At 39.6% G+C, this 22,024-nt stretch overlaps 1 protein-coding gene across 5 annotated transcripts in view; it reads left to right on the top strand.

Annotated features, from left to right (window-relative positions):
• Nucleotides 1-4,337: 4,337 nt before the first annotated feature.
• Nucleotides 4,338-22,024, top strand: part of cep192 (centrosomal protein 192) — a 38,143-nt gene continuing 20,456 nt past the window's right edge. For 2 of the 5 annotated variants that reach the window (XM_086038671.1, XM_086038668.1), the window contains exons 1-23: nt 4,338-4,520; nt 4,970-5,212; nt 5,589-5,696; nt 6,525-6,679; nt 6,851-6,912; nt 7,133-7,274; nt 7,869-7,984; nt 8,523-8,612; nt 8,687-8,839; nt 8,973-9,123; nt 10,049-10,266; nt 12,088-12,210; nt 12,913-13,062; nt 15,082-15,280; nt 15,439-15,588; nt 16,227-16,291; nt 16,817-17,041; nt 17,285-17,426; nt 17,578-17,660; nt 17,867-18,148; nt 19,551-20,361; nt 20,483-20,591; nt 21,667-21,823. In XM_086038671.1, coding sequence (XP_085894797.1) covers nt 5,040-5,212; nt 5,589-5,696; nt 6,525-6,679; nt 6,851-6,912; nt 7,133-7,274; nt 7,869-7,984; nt 8,523-8,612; nt 8,687-8,839; nt 8,973-9,123; nt 10,049-10,266; nt 12,088-12,210; nt 12,913-13,062; nt 15,082-15,280; nt 15,439-15,588; nt 16,227-16,291; nt 16,817-17,041; nt 17,285-17,426; nt 17,578-17,660; nt 17,867-18,148; nt 19,551-20,361; nt 20,483-20,591; nt 21,667-21,823 — 3,864 coding nt within the window. In that variant the 5' untranslated portion in view covers nt 4,338-4,520; nt 4,970-5,039. Of the gene's footprint in view, nt 4,521-4,593; nt 4,629-4,969; nt 5,213-5,588; nt 5,697-6,524; nt 6,680-6,850; nt 6,913-7,132; nt 7,275-7,868; nt 7,985-8,522; nt 8,613-8,686; nt 8,840-8,972; nt 9,124-10,048; nt 10,267-12,087; nt 12,211-12,883; nt 13,063-15,081; nt 15,281-15,438; nt 15,589-16,226; nt 16,292-16,816; nt 17,042-17,284; nt 17,427-17,577; nt 17,661-17,866; nt 18,149-19,550; nt 20,362-20,482; nt 20,592-21,666; nt 21,824-22,024 lie in introns of those variants that run through there. The other 3 variants (XM_086038670.1, XM_086038669.1, XM_086038672.1) reach the window with 3 other exon arrangements.

Genomic DNA, 22,024 nt, shown 5'->3' with positions numbered 1-22,024 from the left:
ATTTTTCAAGCAGCATTTGTCGCAAGTCAGCCAAACTTGGTTGTCTCTGTCACTCTGGCATGAACAGCACACCCAAGATAACACACAAGTGTTCACTGTGGTGAGCTCAAAACATTCCACCCAGTATGTGAAGCAGTCACTGCTATGCTTTGCGGTAGGTGTTTTGTTTGCCGAGTGATGCACAATATCGTTTTTGCACCAAACTGCTTTTTAGAATCGTCACCTAAAAATTCAACCTTGGTTTCATCAGCTCATAACATCTCTTCCATTACAGTCTCTCTCATGACCACCAAAGGCCACAGTCCAGGTTAAAAACAAAACCTCAAGGTCTCCAAAAAGGGGATGTTCCAATGTCTTTATCTGTGTCATTCAGTGCCTGTCAGTGCCATGTGGATCAGTTCCTCTAAAGGAAAAGGTTTATAATTGGTATTATTTCCGGGATGTGATTCAAAGTATATGTATTTTCATTTATATATTCAAACATGCTTGTGTTGGAAACACAGGAAGGCTTGAGCTGAGTCTCAACGAGCCCCCGCCCCCCATAAAAAATCATAGAATTAAATTAACAAAACAACAGTACCACATAAAAACAAGATCATTAATATTATTTTCAATTAAAATATACTTCTTTGGAAAACAATCTCCTGCAGCACCTTGTCTGTGTCTAGGTGAACCCAGAACCCGTACTGTGCTGCCCCACCAAGTAACATTATCATTAATTTCCCTGTGTTTCTCATTTGTTTGCATCATTACTAAAACAACAAGGAAGAAATGTATTTACAAATGTATTTAATAGGGGTGTAACGGTACACGTGGGTGTATTAATACGCTTCGGTATGGCATGTTCGGTTCGGTCCACTTGCGTTCGGTTCGGTCCAATTAGCGCGAGTTTACGCACGGGCGCTATTAAGTGTTGCACGCGGGAGAGGAGGGCGGCGGCACTAAAGAGGGGCCAAGACGCCAGAAGCCGTGATAAATCATAAATGCATGGATAAATGGCATTATAATTGCCAGAGCTCGAAGGTCCCCGAACACTGCGGTCTCCTGTTTGGGAACATTCTAGCTTTACTGTTAAAATCGCCGATGGGGAAAGGTACATGTATAAGTCCCAAAGTTGTGTGCCGACATTGCTATATGAGATCGGTGGCTATGCTGTAGCTAGTGCGTTTAACATAATAGCACTTAAAACGACATCATCCGACTTTTAATGTTTCTTAGGCGAGGAAGCAAGCAGTATTTTGAGCCAAAAACAAAGTACAACAGCTCTGTTCTTCGTTCTCTGCTGCTTCTCTCGCTAGCCGTACGATGCATTCATGAACCTCGGAAACATCACAATTCAGCAAAACACAAATCCCACCACAACACAGATAACCCAATTCGTTACAATATGCTGTTGAACATTCAAAGATTTCAATGCCTTAAAAGAGTAAATAATTTCATAAAGATTTTAAAGTTACTGTATTTCATTTTAACAAGAGTTTTAATACAGTTAGCAATAATTGTAACTGTTAGTGTACAAAAAGTGTACTGTATATGTACTGTAATGACAACTTGTCTTTAACTTGAATACTTAAATGTGTCATAGGCTGTTGCTGTTGAGTGTTGAACGATTTCAGTGTCTTAATAATTTCCAAAATTAAGAGACCTTTATTGTTAGTGTAAGGCGGCACGGTGGTCGACTGGTTAGCACGTCCGCCTCACAGTTCAGAGGTCGTGGGTTCGATCCCGGCTCCGGCCTCCCTGTGTGGAGTTTGCATGTTCTCCCCGTGCCTGCGTGGGTTTTCTCCGGGCACTCCGGTTTCCTCCCACATTCCAAAAACATGCATGGTAAGTTGATTGGATACTCTAAATTGCCCCTAGGTGTGATTGTGAGTGCGGATGTTTGTCTCTGTGTGCCCTGTGATTGGCTGGCAACCAGTTCAGGGTGTCCCCCGCCTACTGCCCAAAGACAGCTGGGATAGGCTCCAGCACGCCCCGCGACCCTTGTGAGGAGAAGCGGTACAGATAATGGATGGATATTGTTAGTGTATTTTTTATTCTGGTGTAATTAGAATGTCACCCGAATGGTTCACTTTTATTTATTTTTTAAAAAAACATGTACCTTTTACTTGTCATCTTTTCAAAATAAACACATATTTTTTTTTAATCTGTTTTTTTGTACCAAAAATAAACCGAACCGAAGTTTCCAGGAAACCGAACCGAAATGTGATTTAGCGTACCGTTACACCCCTAATATTTAATAAGCGAAACACGAAAGACAGGACTGCAGTATACATTTGAAAAAAAAGGATTGTTCTAGTATTGGAATGGTTAACGCACACTATAGGCAATGATGCTGCAATGGTGTCACTTACATTTTATTAGATGACAGCGCACACTAACATCCATTCAAGTTTGCTCTGATGTCATCTACGCATCTTACTTGTTGTGATGTATGTATTACTATTACATACATCATACTGTTATAAAATGGCAATGTTACCTAGCAACAGCATTTCTCAGTATTTAACCACAAGGAAGAATGCAATTTATACAGTACATGTGGTTAGTTGGCAGTCTAAAGTACTAAAGAAAGCAAGCGCCCAAGTAGATTAATGCAGTTATTCCTACATTTGTGTTGCTTGCGACATAAATTGTACAGTTTATGTTGATATTAAAGTATTGTAATGAACAAGTGTCTAGCATTCAACATCATTCGTCAATCCTGTTGTTTACCATGAACCCCCTATGGAGAACAGACAGAAACATAGTGCAGATCATTTTTGCTTTGAAAACTAATATCTTGGAGAAATACACTTCTTCTGGTTGGCGACCAGTTCGGGGTGTAGTCTGCCTTCGCCCGTTGACGGCTGGGGTAGGCTCCAGCAACTCCCCGCGACCCTGTATAGGATAAGCGGTTTGGAAGATGACATGACAATACACTTCTTTGTTTAATTCCTGCCAGGCTACAGTAGATGGCAAGGACAGGAATTGTGTTGCTTTTCAGTTTGCAAGCAGCTGTCTCAACGGGTCTTGCTTGCAGCTGTTTAGGAGAACAAATGTCTATCTACTTGACAGAATAATGTTTGGTACAAAGTTTTGCTGAACATCACAATATAATGCTCACTACTTTATTGAAAATGAAAATTTCCCCACTGTGGGATCAATAAAGGCATTCTTATCTTATCTTATTGCGTGCACATCAGCAAAGATAAAGTCCAACTGGTAGATCAATGTATGAATTTTATTCATACGCGTATCAATCCTTTAGTATCGATATATCGATACTCCCGTTACTGATTTGGTATCGATTTCCTTAAAACAAATATCGATACCAACTTTGGAAAAAAAATGGACGCGCATGCATCATTTTCTACTGTTTTTGGTAGTTTACTTCATTGCGCAATTGCGCAGAAACCTGTACCTATGGAAGTTTGGACTAGTCTCTGTCACATGACCAGGAATCAGACATGAGTCAAACACACACGGTTTCATATACAGAGAAGAGGCATGGCAGAGAGGAAGTGAAGTGTTGTGTTATTTTTCATCCATCGATAAAGTTAGTGCAAGGTGCCAATAGCGTGATAAAAATGTTGCATAGTGCGACAACACAATTTATACACACATCTAAACATAGCACATTCCGTATAGCACATCATACCCACAAAATAAATGTGTACTAAATTGCCAGTGGGCCTATTTGTCATGTTGAATTGCCCGTGTAAAAACAATTTGCCCGAAAAAAAAAATGTCAAGAAAAATATATCGGCATTGGTATCGATTATCCATCAACGATTATCCAATCCGCTTTTCTTCACAAGGGTCGCGGGCGTGATGGAGCCTATCACAGCAGTCTTCGGGCAGCAGGCGGGGTACACTCGGAACCGGTTACCAGCCAATCGCAGGGTACACAGAGACAAACAAACTTTCGCACTCACAATGACACCTAGGGGGAATATAGAGTGTCCAATTAACCTACCATGCATGTTTTTGGAATTTGGGAGGAAACCGGAGTACGTGGAGAAAACCCACGCAGGCACAAGGAGAGCATGCAAACTCCACACAAGAAGGCCGGGGCCGGATTCGAACCCACGACCTCTGTGAGGCGGACGTGCTAAGCAGTCTCTCACCGATATTACCAGAAAAATTATGCGTATTGTATTACATCGGTAAAGTGTGGTAACGTCCACGCCTAATGAATAATTTGCATCAGTGATACGAGACAAGTGCGGTATGTACGTCATGTCTGCTGTAAGTGGCATATTTTTCGTCCAATTGTGACTACGGACGTTTCAAGTGATTATCCAATCAAATGATTATAAAAACTTAAGCCCCACCCTTATGAGAATGACGTTCTGGCGGGCTTCCTGTGGAGTTCAGGCGCTTCGTTCTGCCCTCTTAACTTGAGTTGTTTCGTCTAACTGCGACGTTTTGCAGTGAAGAAACTGCAAAGTGTAAGCCTAAGTGTGTTGAAGTTGTTGCCCACTGCGTTCCTGCTCGAGTATCCAAACAGGAAATTCAGCTCGGACGTCCCTCTCCTCGTAAGCAATTGAACGCTTGAACTAAGTTGAGTCTTAAATGAACACTGTAACGTTCTGATTTTATCTTGAGTGGGATTGAAAGTAGCAGTTCGATTTAACATCCTTATAGTAAGTAGCACCTAAGTCGTGTATTGTGTTAATCAACGCCACTTAACCTGTTGCGAGAAATGGTTCGTAAACTCAACAAGCCCATTTGTTTTTAGCCATGAGCTAGCGTTACGGGTTAGCTCATTACCCAAATTGCTAGTTGGTTTAGGTTTGGGCACATTGCACATCATTGAACTATGCAAATGCATATAATGAACTCATAATTGTATACATTTTTAGCATTTAACAGCTATGTAAACGCACTGTTTTACGAGTTTACTATCCACCCCCACTCATATTTCTTTGCAGTTAATTGATGGTTATTCCCTAAATATTAACCTTCACTTCTTAATGTTTTCTAGGTATTTGAGATGGTCTCCATTTGAGTTGTCCTCAAGCAAAACTGGGCTACGACCCTGATTGTTCAAATAAATGGCAGAGAGTTTTTACAAAATAGAAGATGAAGCCTTCCCCAGTTTCCTTGGCAAATCTCTGGACAGCACCATTGGCCGTGCTACGCTGGGAAATTTAACACTGGGTTCAGGCCCTGGACTGCCTGTGGCTGCTTCTACAGTGGCTAAAATTAGACCTCAGTCGGAGAACAGGTGGGAGCATACCCCTCCTTGGGACAGATGTGACCTGTAACTAAGTATCATCTTCAGAATTATCACATAGGCTTGCGTATTATTCCCCCAAAAACTATTGTTTAAAGGTTGTGGGAATCATTCTTACAGAAGCATGTACAAGCAAGAATGTGTATTACTCTTTTTTTTTGTTTTTGTTTTTGTTTTTTCCCCCTTCTAAATTACTGGCATCTATTTCTCTTCTACATTGGGGTATTCTTGAAATATACTGAGATGAGTTGAGATGGCTTATATTTACCTTCACAGTTTAATTCTACATTTGAAAAGTTAGACCTAGTCACTCTTTTTAAATGTAATTCTAATCTTAACGAGGTTGCTGTATTCTCACCTTTTCCAGAGATTGTGTTGCTGCCTCATACCTCGAGGAAAGCGAGCTGCAGCAGCCAAACTCAGAGTTATCTGTAGACAAGCAGCCCAAGTTTTCCCTCAGCGTGAAAGATGACTTGTGAGTAAAATACTGACCAAGTGCACGAATATTGAGGCCTGGCAGTAACTTTTCTGTAAGGATTTGGGCTTCTGCACCAGAGCGTCCTGGTTCTAGTCCCACTACATATTAAATAAATTGAAAATAGTTTGTGAAGTGATGTCTGCTTCCTGACTACTATTGAGGGACCTTTTGAGCAAGGCATCACCCCCACAAAATACAGATAAAGGATGCAACACCATTTGTGTGTATTGTCACTCTGGCATCTTTCTTCACATGCCTTGATGCTTGTATGCTGCGGCTCTCTGATGTGTAACAAAAATATACAGCAGGGTGTAAAATGCATTTCTCATTGAGGGATGAAAATGTTTAAGTAATAGAAACACAAGCAGCTATTTTGTTGATTTTTATAAATGGTAGGTGTGCATGGTCATGAGGTCTGCTTTGCCATTCAGCAATGCCAGAGTTTGCCATTAATCAACCACATTGTGGTCTGTCGACTTTAAAAACTTTATGGAACACATTGTTCATATTAATTCATTTGGTTTATGTACTAGGGAGTTTGGGCCCTTTTTCCTATCATCCACTAGCAGACAGTTAAGTTGTATTTGTTGCAACCGCTACTCAAGAATGAACACATTACGTAGTTAGATCATCCATCCATTTTCCGAACCGCTCAATCTAATGTAAAATGTTCTTTTTACTTGCATCACTATTCCCAGTCAGCACGCTCAGATTTGCATTGCTGCTTCATTGGTTCGATCAAAGATTTAATTGTTTAGTTGCTGGAATCACTGTGTGCATTTTGTATATTTTTTACATGAAATGTATGGAATTATTTGTATTTAGGGACAACGCAGATGACTTTATTGCTGAACACAACCTGTCAAAAATGCTGGTTAAGATTAACATGGATGATAGTGCATTCAGAAACCAAGACTCCCTCTTGGGTCTTCGCACTCAGATGGCCTCAGTCCAAGGCAGGCACACAGAGCATCCGACAGGTAAGAACATCTTTGTTTAATATTTGCTTACTGTTATTTATCAAAAACATACTTTTGTTTGCATGATATTTAATAATTTTAATTTTTGGAAATAACAAATGGGAGCTGTTTGTGTTAAAGTAGATCTTTTGCACAAGGCTAAACATGCTGTGACGTGAGTTCCTTTGTCAGATCTTTCAACAGGCCTCCTAACATTTGCTCAATTTGGACACAAGGATCATACAGATACAAAGGTATTTTGGGGGAATTTGTCTTAAATGTGGAGGGTTCATTTCCTATCAAAATTGAAATCCAAAAATGTGGTACTGCCGACTAACTTAAGATTTCACTTAAAGACATCATTGCACATATGGATGGATATAACTAGGCTTAACTGCAAGTTCAGCGGATGATTGTGGATTGTAAAAGCAAGGCTCAATACTTTCAATTTTAAACCAATATTATTTACTACAGGTCCCATTCCTGCAAGCCACTACTGAGAAAAAGACTGTGCCAAGTGAAGCAGTGGACAGTGACCATTTCAGTGGCAGCAACTCCAGTTTTTTGGAAAATGAAAAGCTCATGTCTGTGGACAGCATAGACAGTGACGTCACAGGTATGACTAATGACTAATGCTAATGCTCCTTTCCTGACGTGAAGCATTTCTTTGGAAATTGACTTTGGAACTCTTCCTCGCAGTGTTGTGATATGCTAGACTGCTGTTTTGTTGCACTTGCATTATGTATACTTGGTCAGTATTTTCTGCAATCCATTCTGGTTGGATGGTAGTCAACCAACGGTTTACATCGGTAATTGTACTGTGTTGTTATATGTAATTAGTGGACCACCGCATAATCACGGTTTGGCACCTGCAAATTCACCCATTTGTAGATTTATGTTTTTGTATTGGTTTTTAATTTTTTTTTCCTCCCAACAATTTTTTGGGTGGTTATTTATTTCATTCCCTTGATGCATTTATAATGGGCATCAATTATATTTGGATAGTCGCTATTCGTAGGGCAGCCTGGTCCCTATCCCTTGCAAATAGTTGGTCTACCGTACTTTTACTGTATTTTATTGCTTATTGTTATGACGTGAATTGTGCTCTGTCTTCTTGGCCCTTCTCAACCTTGCAAAGGACATCTCGGCCTAAAAGGGTTTTAATTTGCTGGTGGAATAAAGGTTTTGATTGAGTCTGTATAATCCCCAGATGATGACATTGATTTGAACAACTTACCTGATGATGAGTTGGAGCTCTACTTCAAAAAACTGGTGCCTTCTGCCATGCAACGGGGAACAGTGGAAGGCCAAGAGCTCCCTACAACAGTAAGATTATATCATTGGTTATCAGTCCTATTTTCATACTGTAGTGAAGTGGTTCTCAAATGGGGGCCTTGAAGGCACTTCAAGGGATACATGAGATTTTAAAGTAGCGCCAATGCAAAAAAAAAAATTCAATATTCAGTGTTGACAGTTGGTAATGTCAGTTTTTTTAAATTAATAAACATTGATTTTTTTTTTTGCAGTTTTCTGCAGGAAAGTCCTATATAAAGCTGAGTTGTTTTTATTTAAAATGAAGTTAATGATTTCTTTTTGAGAACAGATGTTTACTCATGTTTTTATGCGCATAAAATCTTTATAATTAAGTTATGTCATGAAAATTTATAGCCCTCCCACCCCCATCCAAAAATGCTTTGCGCTGGTTGGGGTGGGGGGACTTGGTTGAAAATAATTTCACATGAGTTTCATCAGTGACAAAAGGTAGTAGTGTGGTGTACACCACCAGAAAGTAAAAGTATTGACTTATCATCTGTATTCCTTTCACAATTGATGCCACAATTTGTTAATTGGTGTCATTTGTTAGATGCTGCCTCGGTTGTCTGATGACCAATCCAATTCAAGTTCCATAGAGCCTCAACAGAACAGGCCCCAGATAATTGATGACGGTGATCAGGTGAGTATAAATACACATTTTTCTTTTGAAAATGTGTATTTTTAATATTACTCATTTTTCTCCCTGTTTTTCAGGACAATTTTCAGATGCCTGTTGTTCGTCTAGCTGCCACGGGTATGGACTCCTGTCCTGCCAGTGATGAGGACACCGAGGATGACCTTGAGTCTGTGAGACGGACAAGCAGTTCCACGAGAGCCAAACTACTACCAAGCATCTCCAGGCAGTTGGTGAGAAATGGATTAGAAGTATTTATCAAGCCAAATAGTCACAACCTCACAGATTCCAGACTACTTTGTAATATACAGTATGTCATATTTAAGATGATTTGTGATATCTGTGTTTGCTTGTGTCTTTTTACAGGTTGGTGAAAGTAATCATCCCAGTCTTCGGCCAGGATTAGAAGGTGGAAGTTCGGATGATGAATCATTAAGTGGCCTTGGCGGTCCATCTGTGTCAGGGATTGAACACAGACGATCTGCTGAGGGACAAGTTATTAACCCTCCTGTCACCGGTTAGTTATGTTGTATAATTATTCACTATTAATGTGGCTACTTTTGATTTAGATAAGCTTTCCATATTGATACCCATATTTTTGGAAATCTCTTTTTATGTTCTTGCACACATTGTTGTACTTGTAGAATCAGTGCAATGTAATAATTATTTTGCTCAAACATGACTGTTCAGTGTGTTGTGGATTCCATTGACTATTCTTAAGAATAAATACCCTGGTGAATTCCACATTTTTCGATCAAGTGGGTAAGTAGGAACAGGTGAGAGGTTCGTCCATTATGCCCAATGTATTTTGAGATCTTTTTTACATTATACAGTACATATCCACAGTTGTAATTACACATCCACAAAATTGCTGGTACCCCTCTGTTAATGGGAAAAAAACCCCCCACTGTGGTCACCGAAATAACTTGAATCTGACAAAAGAAAGAATTAAATATTGTGTGAAAATTAACAAATGGAAATCAGACACTGCTTTTGAATTGTGGTTCAAATTAGAATTATTAAAAAGAAAATCCTGAAACAGACTAACACTATGGTACCTTTAACTTATTTTGTTGCACAACCTTTTGAGGAAATCAAAAGATTTTTGTAACTTGCATTGAGTTCTCTGCTTTTCTCAGCAGGTACAGTATCTTGTCCCACTTTTCATGAGCAAACTGAATGTAGAATTATTGAGGAAGATTCGTCTTAACTGTCATGAACACATTAATATTTATGAAATGTGTCCTCTGCATAATTGATTAAGGACACCACGGCCTTGAGCCTGGGTTCAATAGTCAATTGCCACTCTGATCCTAAACACTTGGCCACTGCTTAATATAATATTTTATTTGCCATATCTTATACTGTATATGAAGCTCATTTACTTTGCACGGACAGAGAACCTATATGATGGTTGTTGATGTTGATTTTGTCTACACCAGGAGATGGTGGAGGTGGGGATGGGAGCAGTGGCAGTGAGGAAAGTGGAAATGATGGGGGAGTTTCAACAATCCCTTTTCCACCAACAAATGTTCCAACCACTTATGATATGCTGCGTGGGCTGGGGATTGTGGGTAGCAGTGCTGTTGGTGAAGATGGAGATGGTGCTTCCAGCAATCCCACAGGAGATGGAAGGGACAACTTTAACACGCATGCAGATGTAAGTGCGCAGTTCCTAATTATTGCCACTTTGAAGCAGCAAGACGGATTAACCCTCATGACGTATTTGTCCATTTTTTGGCTCTTTGATGTCTCTCATGTGTTAACATCAAAGAAAAAGCATAGAAAAAAACAGACTACTGAGCTGAAATTTCACACAGGATGTTAAAAGACATCAAGGTTCAAAATGGCACTAAGCTGTAAGCTCTACACCACTGCACATTTTGAGCTATTTATTCACGCAAATGTAAATTTTTTTTGGCACATTGACCCCCATTATAAACACCAATTTTTCAAAACACTGTAAACCCGATGTTTTGTAATGCATTTCCCGCGATAACCGAACAAATCCCTTCACAGGCGTCTGAATTACATGAGGAAAAATTAATTTGTGAGTTTACGCCTCTTAACCACCAAGTGGCGCCAGGGACTAATGATTTTCCTGGTTCAGTAAGGGCTCTTCATTGAAGTCACTACGGCTGCATGTAAAAAAAATTCCATAAAAACTGCTTACATTGCCAGAGGAGGTGTGCACGTGCACGCACATTGAATGTGCACATGCACGCGCGCTACACATCAACGCGCGTTTCCCACGATTTTTTTGCATGCTTTCCTTGCACGCTTTGAGTTATACATGCATACAATGCAAGCGCGCGTGCAGGTAGGTGCGCGCACTGCGAGCATTACAGTGCTTTAGATGGACGCATTGCATTGCAAATATCATTTGAAATCCAACACTTTTATTGGTCAAGAGATCCGCCTTTACGAGTCTTCACGTGTGGGAGGGCATTTATCATTTAAAAAATGCTCTTGTTTGAATCTCAATTCTTGAGTTTGAATTTTTTTTGTCCTCCTATTGGATCAAATCATTTCCATGTCAGTATATATGTTGGACACTGGCATAGCTTCCGATTCGTGCCAATTAATGCAATAGCCAGATACTTTAGAGTACGTGTCGATAACTTCCAGCAAGGCTGGTACAGAAGTTGCTGGATCCTGATTCAAAACTAAGATATCATCTGCATAGAGAAACATTTATGTTCTCTACCACCTCCTAGAACGCCTCCTATTCTGGATTCAGACCATATCAAGGTAGCTAATGGTTCCAAAAAAATAGTGAACGGTATTGGACTTAAATTGCACCCCTAGTCGATGTGGTTGTATTGAAAACATCTCATATAATGCCATTAGTAAAAATTGCTGCTTCAGTGCATGAATATAAAATTTGTATCCACCTGCAGAATCCATCTCAGAGTCCAAATTTTGACATGTTAGCAAATAGGAAGGCCCATTCCCATTATCGAACGCTTTCTGAGCTTTAAGTGATATAGCTGAAACAGGGCTGGGATTATCCTTATTCATCCACATCAAATGTACCTCAAATTGTCGGCTGATGACCTGTTTTTTATAAATTCCACTTGATTCTTATGAATGATTGTAGGCAACACCTTCTCTAATCGCAGTGACAACAATTTAGATCATATTTTGCAGTCCACATTTATAAGACTTATAGGCCTATAATGCACTGGATCTGTTGCATCCTTATCCTTCTTTAGTAGCATGGAGATAATAGCCTCATCTATATATTTAAAAAAAAAAAAGTCTAAATAGTTATTAAATGTACATGTAAAATTGTAATTTTGTTTTGGGGCTGGAGCGGATTAAATGCATTTCAATGGATTACCTTCATTTATGAACATTTCAGGTTACAAATGGGCTCACAAAACCACTTAAATTTGTAACCTGAGGTTCCACTGCAATAGTATACCTAATCAAGCCAAGATTCATAGTAATGTTGCTTTCTTTCTTTTGGTAACAAAAGATGGGTGACCGTGTGGGTCCTGTTGGAAACGGTGAAGCCAGCACCTCCAAAACTTCATCGGAGGGAGATGAGGGAGTCTCTCCAGTGAACTGGAGCATGGTTATGGACAGACAGGAGGCACTGGTGAGTAATAAGTAGGTGTGAATGCTAGATTATTCAAAATGAAATTAAATTAGTATTACTATGGTAGGGTAAATTGATCAAAAGTAAAATGTGTAATGCTTCCAATATATTTATTTCACAGGCAAGGCAAGTTTATTTGTTGAGCACATTTCATGTACAAGACAATTCAAAGTCCTTTACATAAAACATGATTGGTCGTTACCTGAGCCCTGAGAAACTCTGATGACGTTTTCAGTCGACAGAAGTGACAAAATGGCCGCCCCCTGAGATGGCTAAAAACGGCTGGATCTTGCTGCTTAACTCATATTCCACAAATGCAATATTAATCAGAATGCAATGTTTCAACTAGTGGGCCTGCATAGAACATATTTGGGGAAAAAAAAGTTTTGGTTGACTTGGGGAAACCCTTCTGAAATTAAATGTGGTACACTTTTAATTAAATGTGGTACACTTGTACCATTTTGTTATTGCATTTGGTTCCATGTCTTTGTTTAGTACTTACGGAAAACGTACTGGCTCTAAGGCAATAAAACGAGTGAATTGGTGGTAGTGTCTTGGCACCTCAGGTGGCATAGATGAGCATGATGATCCTTTGTTCTGTCCAAGAAAACTTAACTGTACAACTGGATAGCTAAGCCTGGGTGAATTGTTTTTTTTTGTTTCAAAACTATAGAGGCTAACATTTAATAATATGAATGCCAGGATGCCATGGAAAACACTGAGTCGAGGACGACAAATGAGCGATCTGACTTTGCTTATGTGAAAAGTGAAGCTGGACCCAAGAGATCCTTGCAAGCAAAGTCCTCCGTTTCCCAACTTCAACTTACCCAGGACAACTTCCATGACTTAAAGGTAACAGGGTCCAAATATTTTTAAACATTGATTTAAGTTGATATTTTTCAGAAATTTCTGGATGCGAGTGGTTACATTATTCCAGTATACATGTAGCTGTCTGGGTTTTAATTAGATGTGGAATGACCTCACTTACTTGGACAACTTAAGAGTAAAGGCCTAGATAGATCAATCCGACGTTGGCCAACTGTGACAGACGCTTACCCCCTGTGGCGTCCGGCCGGCTGTCGGCAAGTCACGCTGGAAAAATACACCTTCTGCGCATGCATAAGATGTAATACCCTTCCATACCATCGGTGGGGATAGTCACTATTTCTCATTGTTATGAAAATCCAACCTGAAAGTGATTGGTCAGGGGCGGATTATAAAAACGTAAACAATGCATTCAGCTATATTCTTAGCTCACGATGAACTCACGCAAATTTATACCCTCACATTCTTCTCACGGTATTGTGAAATTCTTAAATTGCCAACCTTCGCTCTTGTACTTGTAAGAAGATTAAGGCAGCTAAGGCGTGCTCACTGTTTATCCGCATTTGTCACTTCCCGTTCGTGCTCCGAGCCCTGATTTGCTAGCTAACAGCCAATCAGAGTGATCAAATGTCACGAATCACAATGCCGATTCAACATGCTCAAAAGCCCACAAACGCTTCCTGACGGGTTACAACCAAGGTTATTATCGTAAACGAACGAAATAACGAAAACTAAAATTATAAAAACATTTTTGTTTAAGAAATAAAATAAATACGAAAATGTTTTTGGAAAAACGACAACTAACTAAAACGACATTGTCTGCTCACAAGACTAACTAAAACGAACGATAATCGTTGCGAAAGTACCATTCGTTTTCGTCTTTTGTGATCATTTAAAATGTAAAACACGGCACTGCCGGTTTTACGACAGTTGTACAGCCGTACGGCACCTCGACGTCTGAAGTGTATAAAACAAAACTAAAACAACATTATAATGGCGAAAGTTGGGAGAAAACGACAGAACCCCATTTGGGATTATTTTGATTATGATTGTGTCTCGGACAAAAGCAAATGCATTCTCACGGAGACGGGTCTCGTGCGGCATATTGCCCGTGGGGAAAAACCTCTCTCTGTGTCTCTCGCTCTCTCCCGGGTGCACGCGCGCACCCACGCACTTTCAATATGGAAAGACTTAAATTTGTTGACATATATTCTGATGTTACAAGTCTGCACTCTCCTGTTCAATTGCCAGGTTTTTATGTTTATGTTTTATGTTGCTTGTTTCATCTTCATTTTCACTTTAGAAGCAGCATTAATGCACTGCACTTTTCTTGACCATATTGCACTTAAGTTTAAGTGGACTGTTGTGTTTTATTTGTTGATGGTTATTCATACATTGTTAGTAAGTTAATACATTTTTCAAATGTTATCTTTATTTGAATAAGCAACACTTGCTCCTGTAAAAAAAAAAAAGCAGCACCTGACAAATACATCAAATTCTAAAAAACTAAAACTAATAAAAACTAAACTAAAACCAAGCATTTTCCCCAAAAGTAAAACTAATAAAAACTAACAAATCTATTCTAAAAACTAATTCAAACTAACTGAATTAGAAATAAATAGTCAAAACGAAATAAAAACTAAACTAAAATGAAAAATCCCAAACAATAATAACCCTGGTTACGACGCTACAAAGGTGGTCACTACACCAACCAGACGGCGCAATCAGACGATCACGACGCTTCACGACCTTTGACATTGGATTGGTGTATCTAGGCTTTAAGAGGCGAACCATAAATATAAACTGGTGAGCAACTAAGCAATATCTACATTCGAGTGATGCGCATTCGCAGTTCAGCACCTACAAATTTGCACATTTGTGGGATTATTTCTTTTCCCCCAATTTACCCTCCACATTACGTTTATCAACGTTTGAAGAATATGTTTTTGTAATCGAAATGTTCTATTAGTACTAGGACCATCTTTCCAAATGTAAGTGTGACAGATTGGTTTAAAAAAAAAAAAAATAATAATAATCTCAACTCAGGTGCTGCCTTCTGCGAATCTAAGAGGAGGCCCGTGTGGTAACACTTTTGCAGTTGAGGCTTCAGATATTACCAGTGAGGAAGATAATGATTATCTTTCTACCTCCCTGGAGCCAAAATATTTCTGTCAGAGCTTCCAAGGGGAACAGGATCATGACTGGATCAACCTTCCAGACAGCTTGGGATTGGAGTTTGAGCAAGGTTGGTTTTTACTGGACTGGAGAGCATTTTTTGTCTTTTTTTATTTTTTGAGAGTATACAATGATCTTGAAATTGATCCTTTTTACATTTTTTTAAAATTTACAAATACCTAGTACTTACACTGTATAGCCTCCTGTGAAGATTGCTTGTCCTTTTAGGTGCCAGTGCCCCTCATAGTGTGGTGTACAAAAATGAAGAAGGGCAATGGGTAACAGATCTGGCTTATTACACCTCCTTTGAGAAGGAAGTTGATGAGAAGCCATCACAAAACGATGAGCAGTTTCAAACTGAGGACTTTGTTTCTTCTGGTATGTATCAAGTTAACAGAAATGCATACAGGTACTGTGTGTCCATGTGTGTTGTAGTCACTGAACACATTGTTTATGCTATGATGTCATATGAGCGGAGCTGGGCACTTGACCCTTTTTTGCGACCCTCCACCCTTGACCTGGGTACCCTTCCGGCCGCGACCCCACGCACTTATTCATAAAAATTATAATTAATTTTATTGCCAAACTAGCTTGCTTTGCAGCAGTAACGATGCGATCAGAGCAGCAACAATTCCTCATGTGTGCGTGGCATGTGTCGCAGACCTGTCGCCAACAGCACAATGAGTCGGTCATGTGAATCAATGCGGCAGTTGTCGCTCGCGCCGACGCAGGAGTAGAAAGATGCCTAAAAAGAAGCCTTTCCCTGAGTAGGCTGAGACGAAATTTGGCCGCCTCGCGACCACGTCAAACGCATGAGGGCCGATTAGTGGGCCGGACTAAAATCCACTTCCGGCCAAAAAAAAAAAAATTGTCACCCCTCCGCCCCAAAAATGGGCATCCGACCGGGCCGGAGGGTCCGACCGGTCCGGCCCAGGGACGGACTGCCCAGCTCTGCATGTGAGATTATGCACTATATTTTCCATACTCATGGTTCATTTTGCTTTGGTTTGTTGCAGGTGAAGCATTAGAAAAGATAGTCAAAGATCAAGTGGAGTTTGAAAAGGAGCACCAATTTATGCAGGTATAGGTCACAGAAATGTGATGCTTATTTTTGTCCCTGCAATGCAATGAGGTTTGAAGTTCTGGGTCAAGCTTTTTCATAGAGGTTCATTGTCTGGCTCAAGAGTTCTACTGTTGAACTGATCGAACCTTCAGTTCTTTGGCACTGCCAGAACCAGATCAATTTCGACTTTTTTTTTTTTTTTTGTAATTGCTCTACCGGTTGCAATTTCTAAATGATTTTTTGTTTTCGTAGTTAGCATTCGTACTGTTACATGTCTCTCTCCAATAAACATCGGCATGAAGTCAAGTAGTCAGGACGAGTGTACAAACCACTTTGGTGTGGCTTCAAAAGTAGGAGAAATATGCTGCCAACATTTCTTTAATGTAAGCCCGCATGAAATAATGGTTACTGAAGTACAATGAGTTGGTTGCAATCTTGAACGTTATTGTGGAGCTGATTTACAGTATCATTGTTGCGAAGCATATGACATGGCTGCATCATTGTTCATCAGTGTTATTCTTTCTGTGTCATTGGAAATTGCAGGAGGAGCAGATTGTATCAGCAAGCAGCAAGAGTGCCTGTCAAAATGACTCTTCTTGGAAAGCTGGTAGTAACAGCTACATCTTAATGAGGGCCTCTCAAGTTTCCTCTGAGTTTAATCCAGGGGACCAAAGCTACTTGCGCCTCTCATTAGGGCAGTTTTTTGAACAACGATCTGAAGCCCTGGGCTGTCTCGGCAGTGGTAATAACGTGGATGGGATTAAACGGGTCAGTGCTACAAAAATGCTGTCATGGAATTTTGGCAAAGACACATGAAGTTGTAGAGAAAAGGGCCATTTCTCACACATTGTCCACTTTCTGAAGACAATAAAATAGGGTTTTCTGTTACTTGCAAGTAGTGTGACACAATACTGTCGTTACAGCTAACAGCCAACCGCATGCCTTTTTGCTTTAGCTTGACCCTATCACGCGATAAGATGTAACTTATTTTATGTTTCTTCAACATTATAGCCATCTTTTGGATATACTATTACCTCTCCAGAGAAGAGGGAACCATTTGCACTAATTCACCCCTCTGACTTCTTAAATGAAGAGAGCTCTCCTCACAGTGACTGCATGGAAGTCACTGAAACGGATAAAACACTAAATCCTGGTGAGTCCGCAGTAATAACTTGACCAACTGAATGGGAGATGATTGTGTGACTATACTTCCTTTCACAAACATTAAAGTCCAAAAAATTATGAATGAATGACATGATTGCAGTCTCGACAATATTCCCTGATTAATATCAATACGTTTACAGATGATCTGGACCAAACATTTCAGGTATCTGGTGAAAGGGTGTCCCCAAAAGGGAACACAGGCCCTGACCCTTATGAACAGAAGGTAAAAATCAACTTGTTAATATTTAAATGTTTGTAGGAGTCAACACCTTGTGCAGCTAGTTGGTTACTTCCATGCAAATGGGACCATGTTGTTGTCTGCGACTGAGTTGTTACTTTCAGTTATGACTCTATTGTATGTTCCATTAATCATTGGCTATCACTGGTTCAAGGAGTTGACATCATCCCAAAATGTGCCTTCTTTTTTAGGACCATAGTTCCCTTGAAGCTCTGCTTGACTGCAATGTAGAGCTTAGCTCTGCGCCAAATATGGGGAGTCAGAGCAACGTGTCTCCTCAAATTAACAGAAGCAATCTTATGTTGAGTATCAGCACAATTGCATCAGCTATTGCTGATGCATCCATCAGTACTGATACATCACAACTGGCTGCCATGATCATGGAACTGTCCAAGAAAAGCAGGGTGAAAAATGGGACAGAGTCCTCAAAACCTGCAGGACCTGGTAAACACGAACCTTGTCCAGATGAACATGTAAGGCTTTTTGATATTCAATTTGCTATCTTTTTTTGAATTTGTTAAAAATATAACATTACTATTTGGGGGGATTTAAAAAAAAAAAAAAAAAAAAAGTATTATATATTGTTAGTTTTATATTTACCTTATTTTCTGGACTATAAGACGCATCTTCTCTATTTAAAAAAAAAAAAAAAAAAAGAAAAATAATGAAAAAAAACGCTGTTGAAAAATGTGATATTTACAGAACGATTTTGAACTGTAAATGTGCATGTATGTACCTGAACAGATTCTCTCCCAACAGTGCCGTTTAACAGGGCAGCAACTTTGCTGATTAAAACCCGAACAGAACAAAGAGAAAATAATCAATACTTATCTTCATTTCACTTCCTTCTTCCGCCTCCAAAGTCTCACCATAGATTCATTGACTCTAAACTTGCGTGCAGCAGCGCGGTTTCCTTTCTCCACAGCAAGATCGATGGCCTTCAATTTAAAACTTGCATCATACGAACTTCTTCGTGTGGGTTCTGTTGGATTCTGACCCACATTTAATAACTGAACACACTCCAGTTTGTCAGTTAACGTCCACCTTTTATTGCTCTACTTCCACATACCACCTAGCAGGGGTGGCCAAGTCTGCCCCTCAAGAGCCTCAATCTAGCCTGTTTTAGGTTTATCCCTACGGCAACACACCTGATTCAAATTATCAGACTTTTGTAAATCTTGCTGATGAGCTGATCATTTGAAACAGGTGTGTTACCATAGGGATAAACCTAAAACAGGCTGGATTGTGGCACTTGAGGACCGGACTTGGCCGCCCCAGACCTAATGCAACGCCTAGTGCATAACCTAGTGTATAGTGCCCTCGCCTGTTGAACTCCTCCACCTGCAGTCACATCCTGTTAATGGTGTCAACAATACATAATAGGTTTCATGATGAAGGGGTGAGGATTTGAAAATAATACACTTTTTGTGATCTGTCGTCAGTGTTCTATCTGCTAAAGAAAAAATAGCGTATACTTCTTGGCATTGATTTTTTTTTTTTTTTTTTCATTTATTTATTTCCCTTCTTTCTTTAGTTTTGATTCAAATTCAGGTTAGCGCGCCCCTAGAAATGGAAGAAAAATCCACAGAATAGCTGCACCTTTATATAAGCCGCATGGTTCAAAACCTTGGGAAAAAGTAGCAGTTTATAGTCCAGAAAACAGTGTACTTCACTTAAAATTTATGACCATACATTTTGTAATACATTTTTTTTTTTTTTTTAAACTAACTTTTCCTTCCCAATAGAAAATGTCATTGAATTAAATTGTATAGTTGCTTATAAATCAACAAGGGAAAGGGATCAAAATAAAACATTCCAGTTTTGTTGCATTTATTTATTGCAAATATATAACAGTTTTCTTTCCATCTCTATTAGCGTAACCCTGGTGAGGATCAGAATGGGCTGTCAGTCACACTACAAAGAAGTACCTGTGTTGGAGACCAGGGTGCCTTCGACATCGAGAAATACTTAAAGAATAACATGTCTGGCTGCAGTGACACATCAGTAGCATGTAATACTTTTGACCTCACTGGTTGGGCTGACAACATCAACCGATCTCAAAAGAACCAACCAGGATATATCGAAGAGCAAAGTTCAACTAAACAAATGGACAATGTAACGGGCTGCAAAAAAGAGGCGGAAGTCACAAGAGGAGAGCCATCTTTAAAGACTAGCTCTTGTACAGTATCTAACACAAATACATCATCTTCTGCTGACAAGGCAGAACTAAAAAGAAGCTCCATTCCTCATTCATCAGTCAGCTCTGCCAGCACTTTAGACTCTAAAAAATATTCCATGCACACTGGCTCTGCAGAGAAAAATGGCACATATGACATCACTGTGAGTCAAACTGCAAAGACTAGTAGTTTCTCAGCAAGAACATCATCACAATCCGGAACTAAGATTGAAGAGTTAAATCCACAAGTATTCCATGTTGGGAGCTCCTCAGAGACATATCAGAGCGATCACATGGGCACTTCTTCCTCCCCAGGGTGCAACAAACACCAGTCATATCTTCCCTGTCTTAAAGGTTCAGTACAGCAGCAGGGTGTTAGACAGAGTAACTCTCCAGGAAAGGAAACTCCACCGGGAATCCTCATGGCTGCTCCCATGTCTCATTGCTCTGTGGAAAAACATGCTGGCTTCTCCTTCCAAAATACTCAGTCCCTAGGCGACTGTGCATCCAGTGAGTAGAAGTTTGTGTATAAATAATAGGGGTGGTCTCTTTGTTAGTTGGTGCTCCATTAACTGTAACCAAAGTCATTGAAAAAAACCAAAACAAAATCAGTGACATCATTTGTTTGCAGAGCTGCCAACAGAACCTTGTGTAGAGGAGATGCAGTGTAACTTCAGGCCCTCCACTTCTCCTCTAACTCACTCCTCTCCCAGTCAGAGCTCCCCACCTGAAGCTAACGGGTACTGTATCAGTTCAAAAATTGCATAACTATACTGTTTCATGAATTTTATGACATGTTTATACATTAAGGATGAACTAAAAGGAATATTTCACTGTTTAATATTCATTCTCGTCAATACAGATGCTTAAAGCACAAATCAACCCAAACACATTTTTTTCAAGAATATGTTCCCAGCAGGCCCAATGGTTGAAGCACTGCATTCTGATTAATATTGCATTTGTGGAATATGAGTTAAGCAGCAAAATCCCCCCCTTTTTATCCATCTCAGGGGGTGGCCATTTTGTCACTTTTGTGGACTGAAAATGACATCACAAATGCTGAGGGCTCAGGTAAACAACCAATCATTACCTAAGCCCTGAGTAGTTGTGATGTCATTTTCAGTCGACAAAATGGCCGCCTCCAGAGATGGCTAAAAACGGGTGGACTAACTCTTATTCCACAAACACAATATTTATCAAAAGGCCTTGTTTCAACTAGTGGGCTTGCATCGAACATGTCTTTGAAATAAATGTTTGGTTTGACTTACCCTTTTAAGGCCCTATCTCACTGAGCGGTGAAGGTTTGCAAGTGTGTGCGCATGTAGTGAATGGTTTTTTTTTGTCAGTTCATTCAAGGTCGCAAAGACGTTTGCCAACAATTTTAGTGGTGTCAAACAGTTTTTCTTGTCGCAAAGAAATTTAATGGCAACAAGAAAAGCTTTTTGAGACCATTAAAACTGTGAATGTCTAGTGAACGTTTTTGCAACAAACCTGACCAAAAAAAACATTTGCTACGTGTGCACTGTGCACAGTTGCAAACCTTCGCCGCTCAGTGAGATATGAGCTTAAGACTTCAGTCAAAAGGCACAATTCTAGTCATCCTGGTGTTATTGTGTTACTGTCTATTACTATTGTTAAATAACGTACTGTAACTGTGGATTATAATTTAATATTTTCAACCCAAATATTTTTTTCAAAAATATGTTCAATGCTGGCCCACTAGTTAAAACATGGGTTGACGTCCTCTTTAAAAATCTGTCAGTGATCATTTTGTTTGCTTTGTAATTTTCTTTATTTTGTTGGTTTTCTTTGCAGTGCTGTGTCTCCTTTGGCAGCCAGTGGGAACCTGGCAGGCAAACGTCCAGGTCATGACCTCTCTCCTCAATCTACTTGCTCCAGCCCCAGTCTCAGCAGGCTCACGTACATCTCAATGAATGATGCCACTGTTGTACCGACACCAGGAAGGCAAAAGGTACCATAGTAATTCTTTCTTATATATAAATGTAACAATATTGTATATTACTCTATACATACTGTAATTATAAAAACTTCAGACAAATCAAATTCAAGTGAGCATTTTGTTCTATTTACACTGGACATGGTTAACTTTTTTATTCTATTATTGCATCGTCAACTTTTTTCCATTAATTACCAATGAATTGTTCATTTGATG

Source organism: Filicampus tigris, chromosome 8 (genome assembly GCF_054856515.1).
Source record: "Filicampus tigris isolate MCC_2025a chromosome 8, RoL_Ftig_1.0, whole genome shotgun sequence".
In the NCBI taxonomy this organism is placed as follows: domain Eukaryota; kingdom Metazoa; phylum Chordata; class Actinopteri; order Syngnathiformes; family Syngnathidae; genus Filicampus; species Filicampus tigris.
This window is presented reverse-complemented; position numbering and strand designations above follow the sequence as displayed.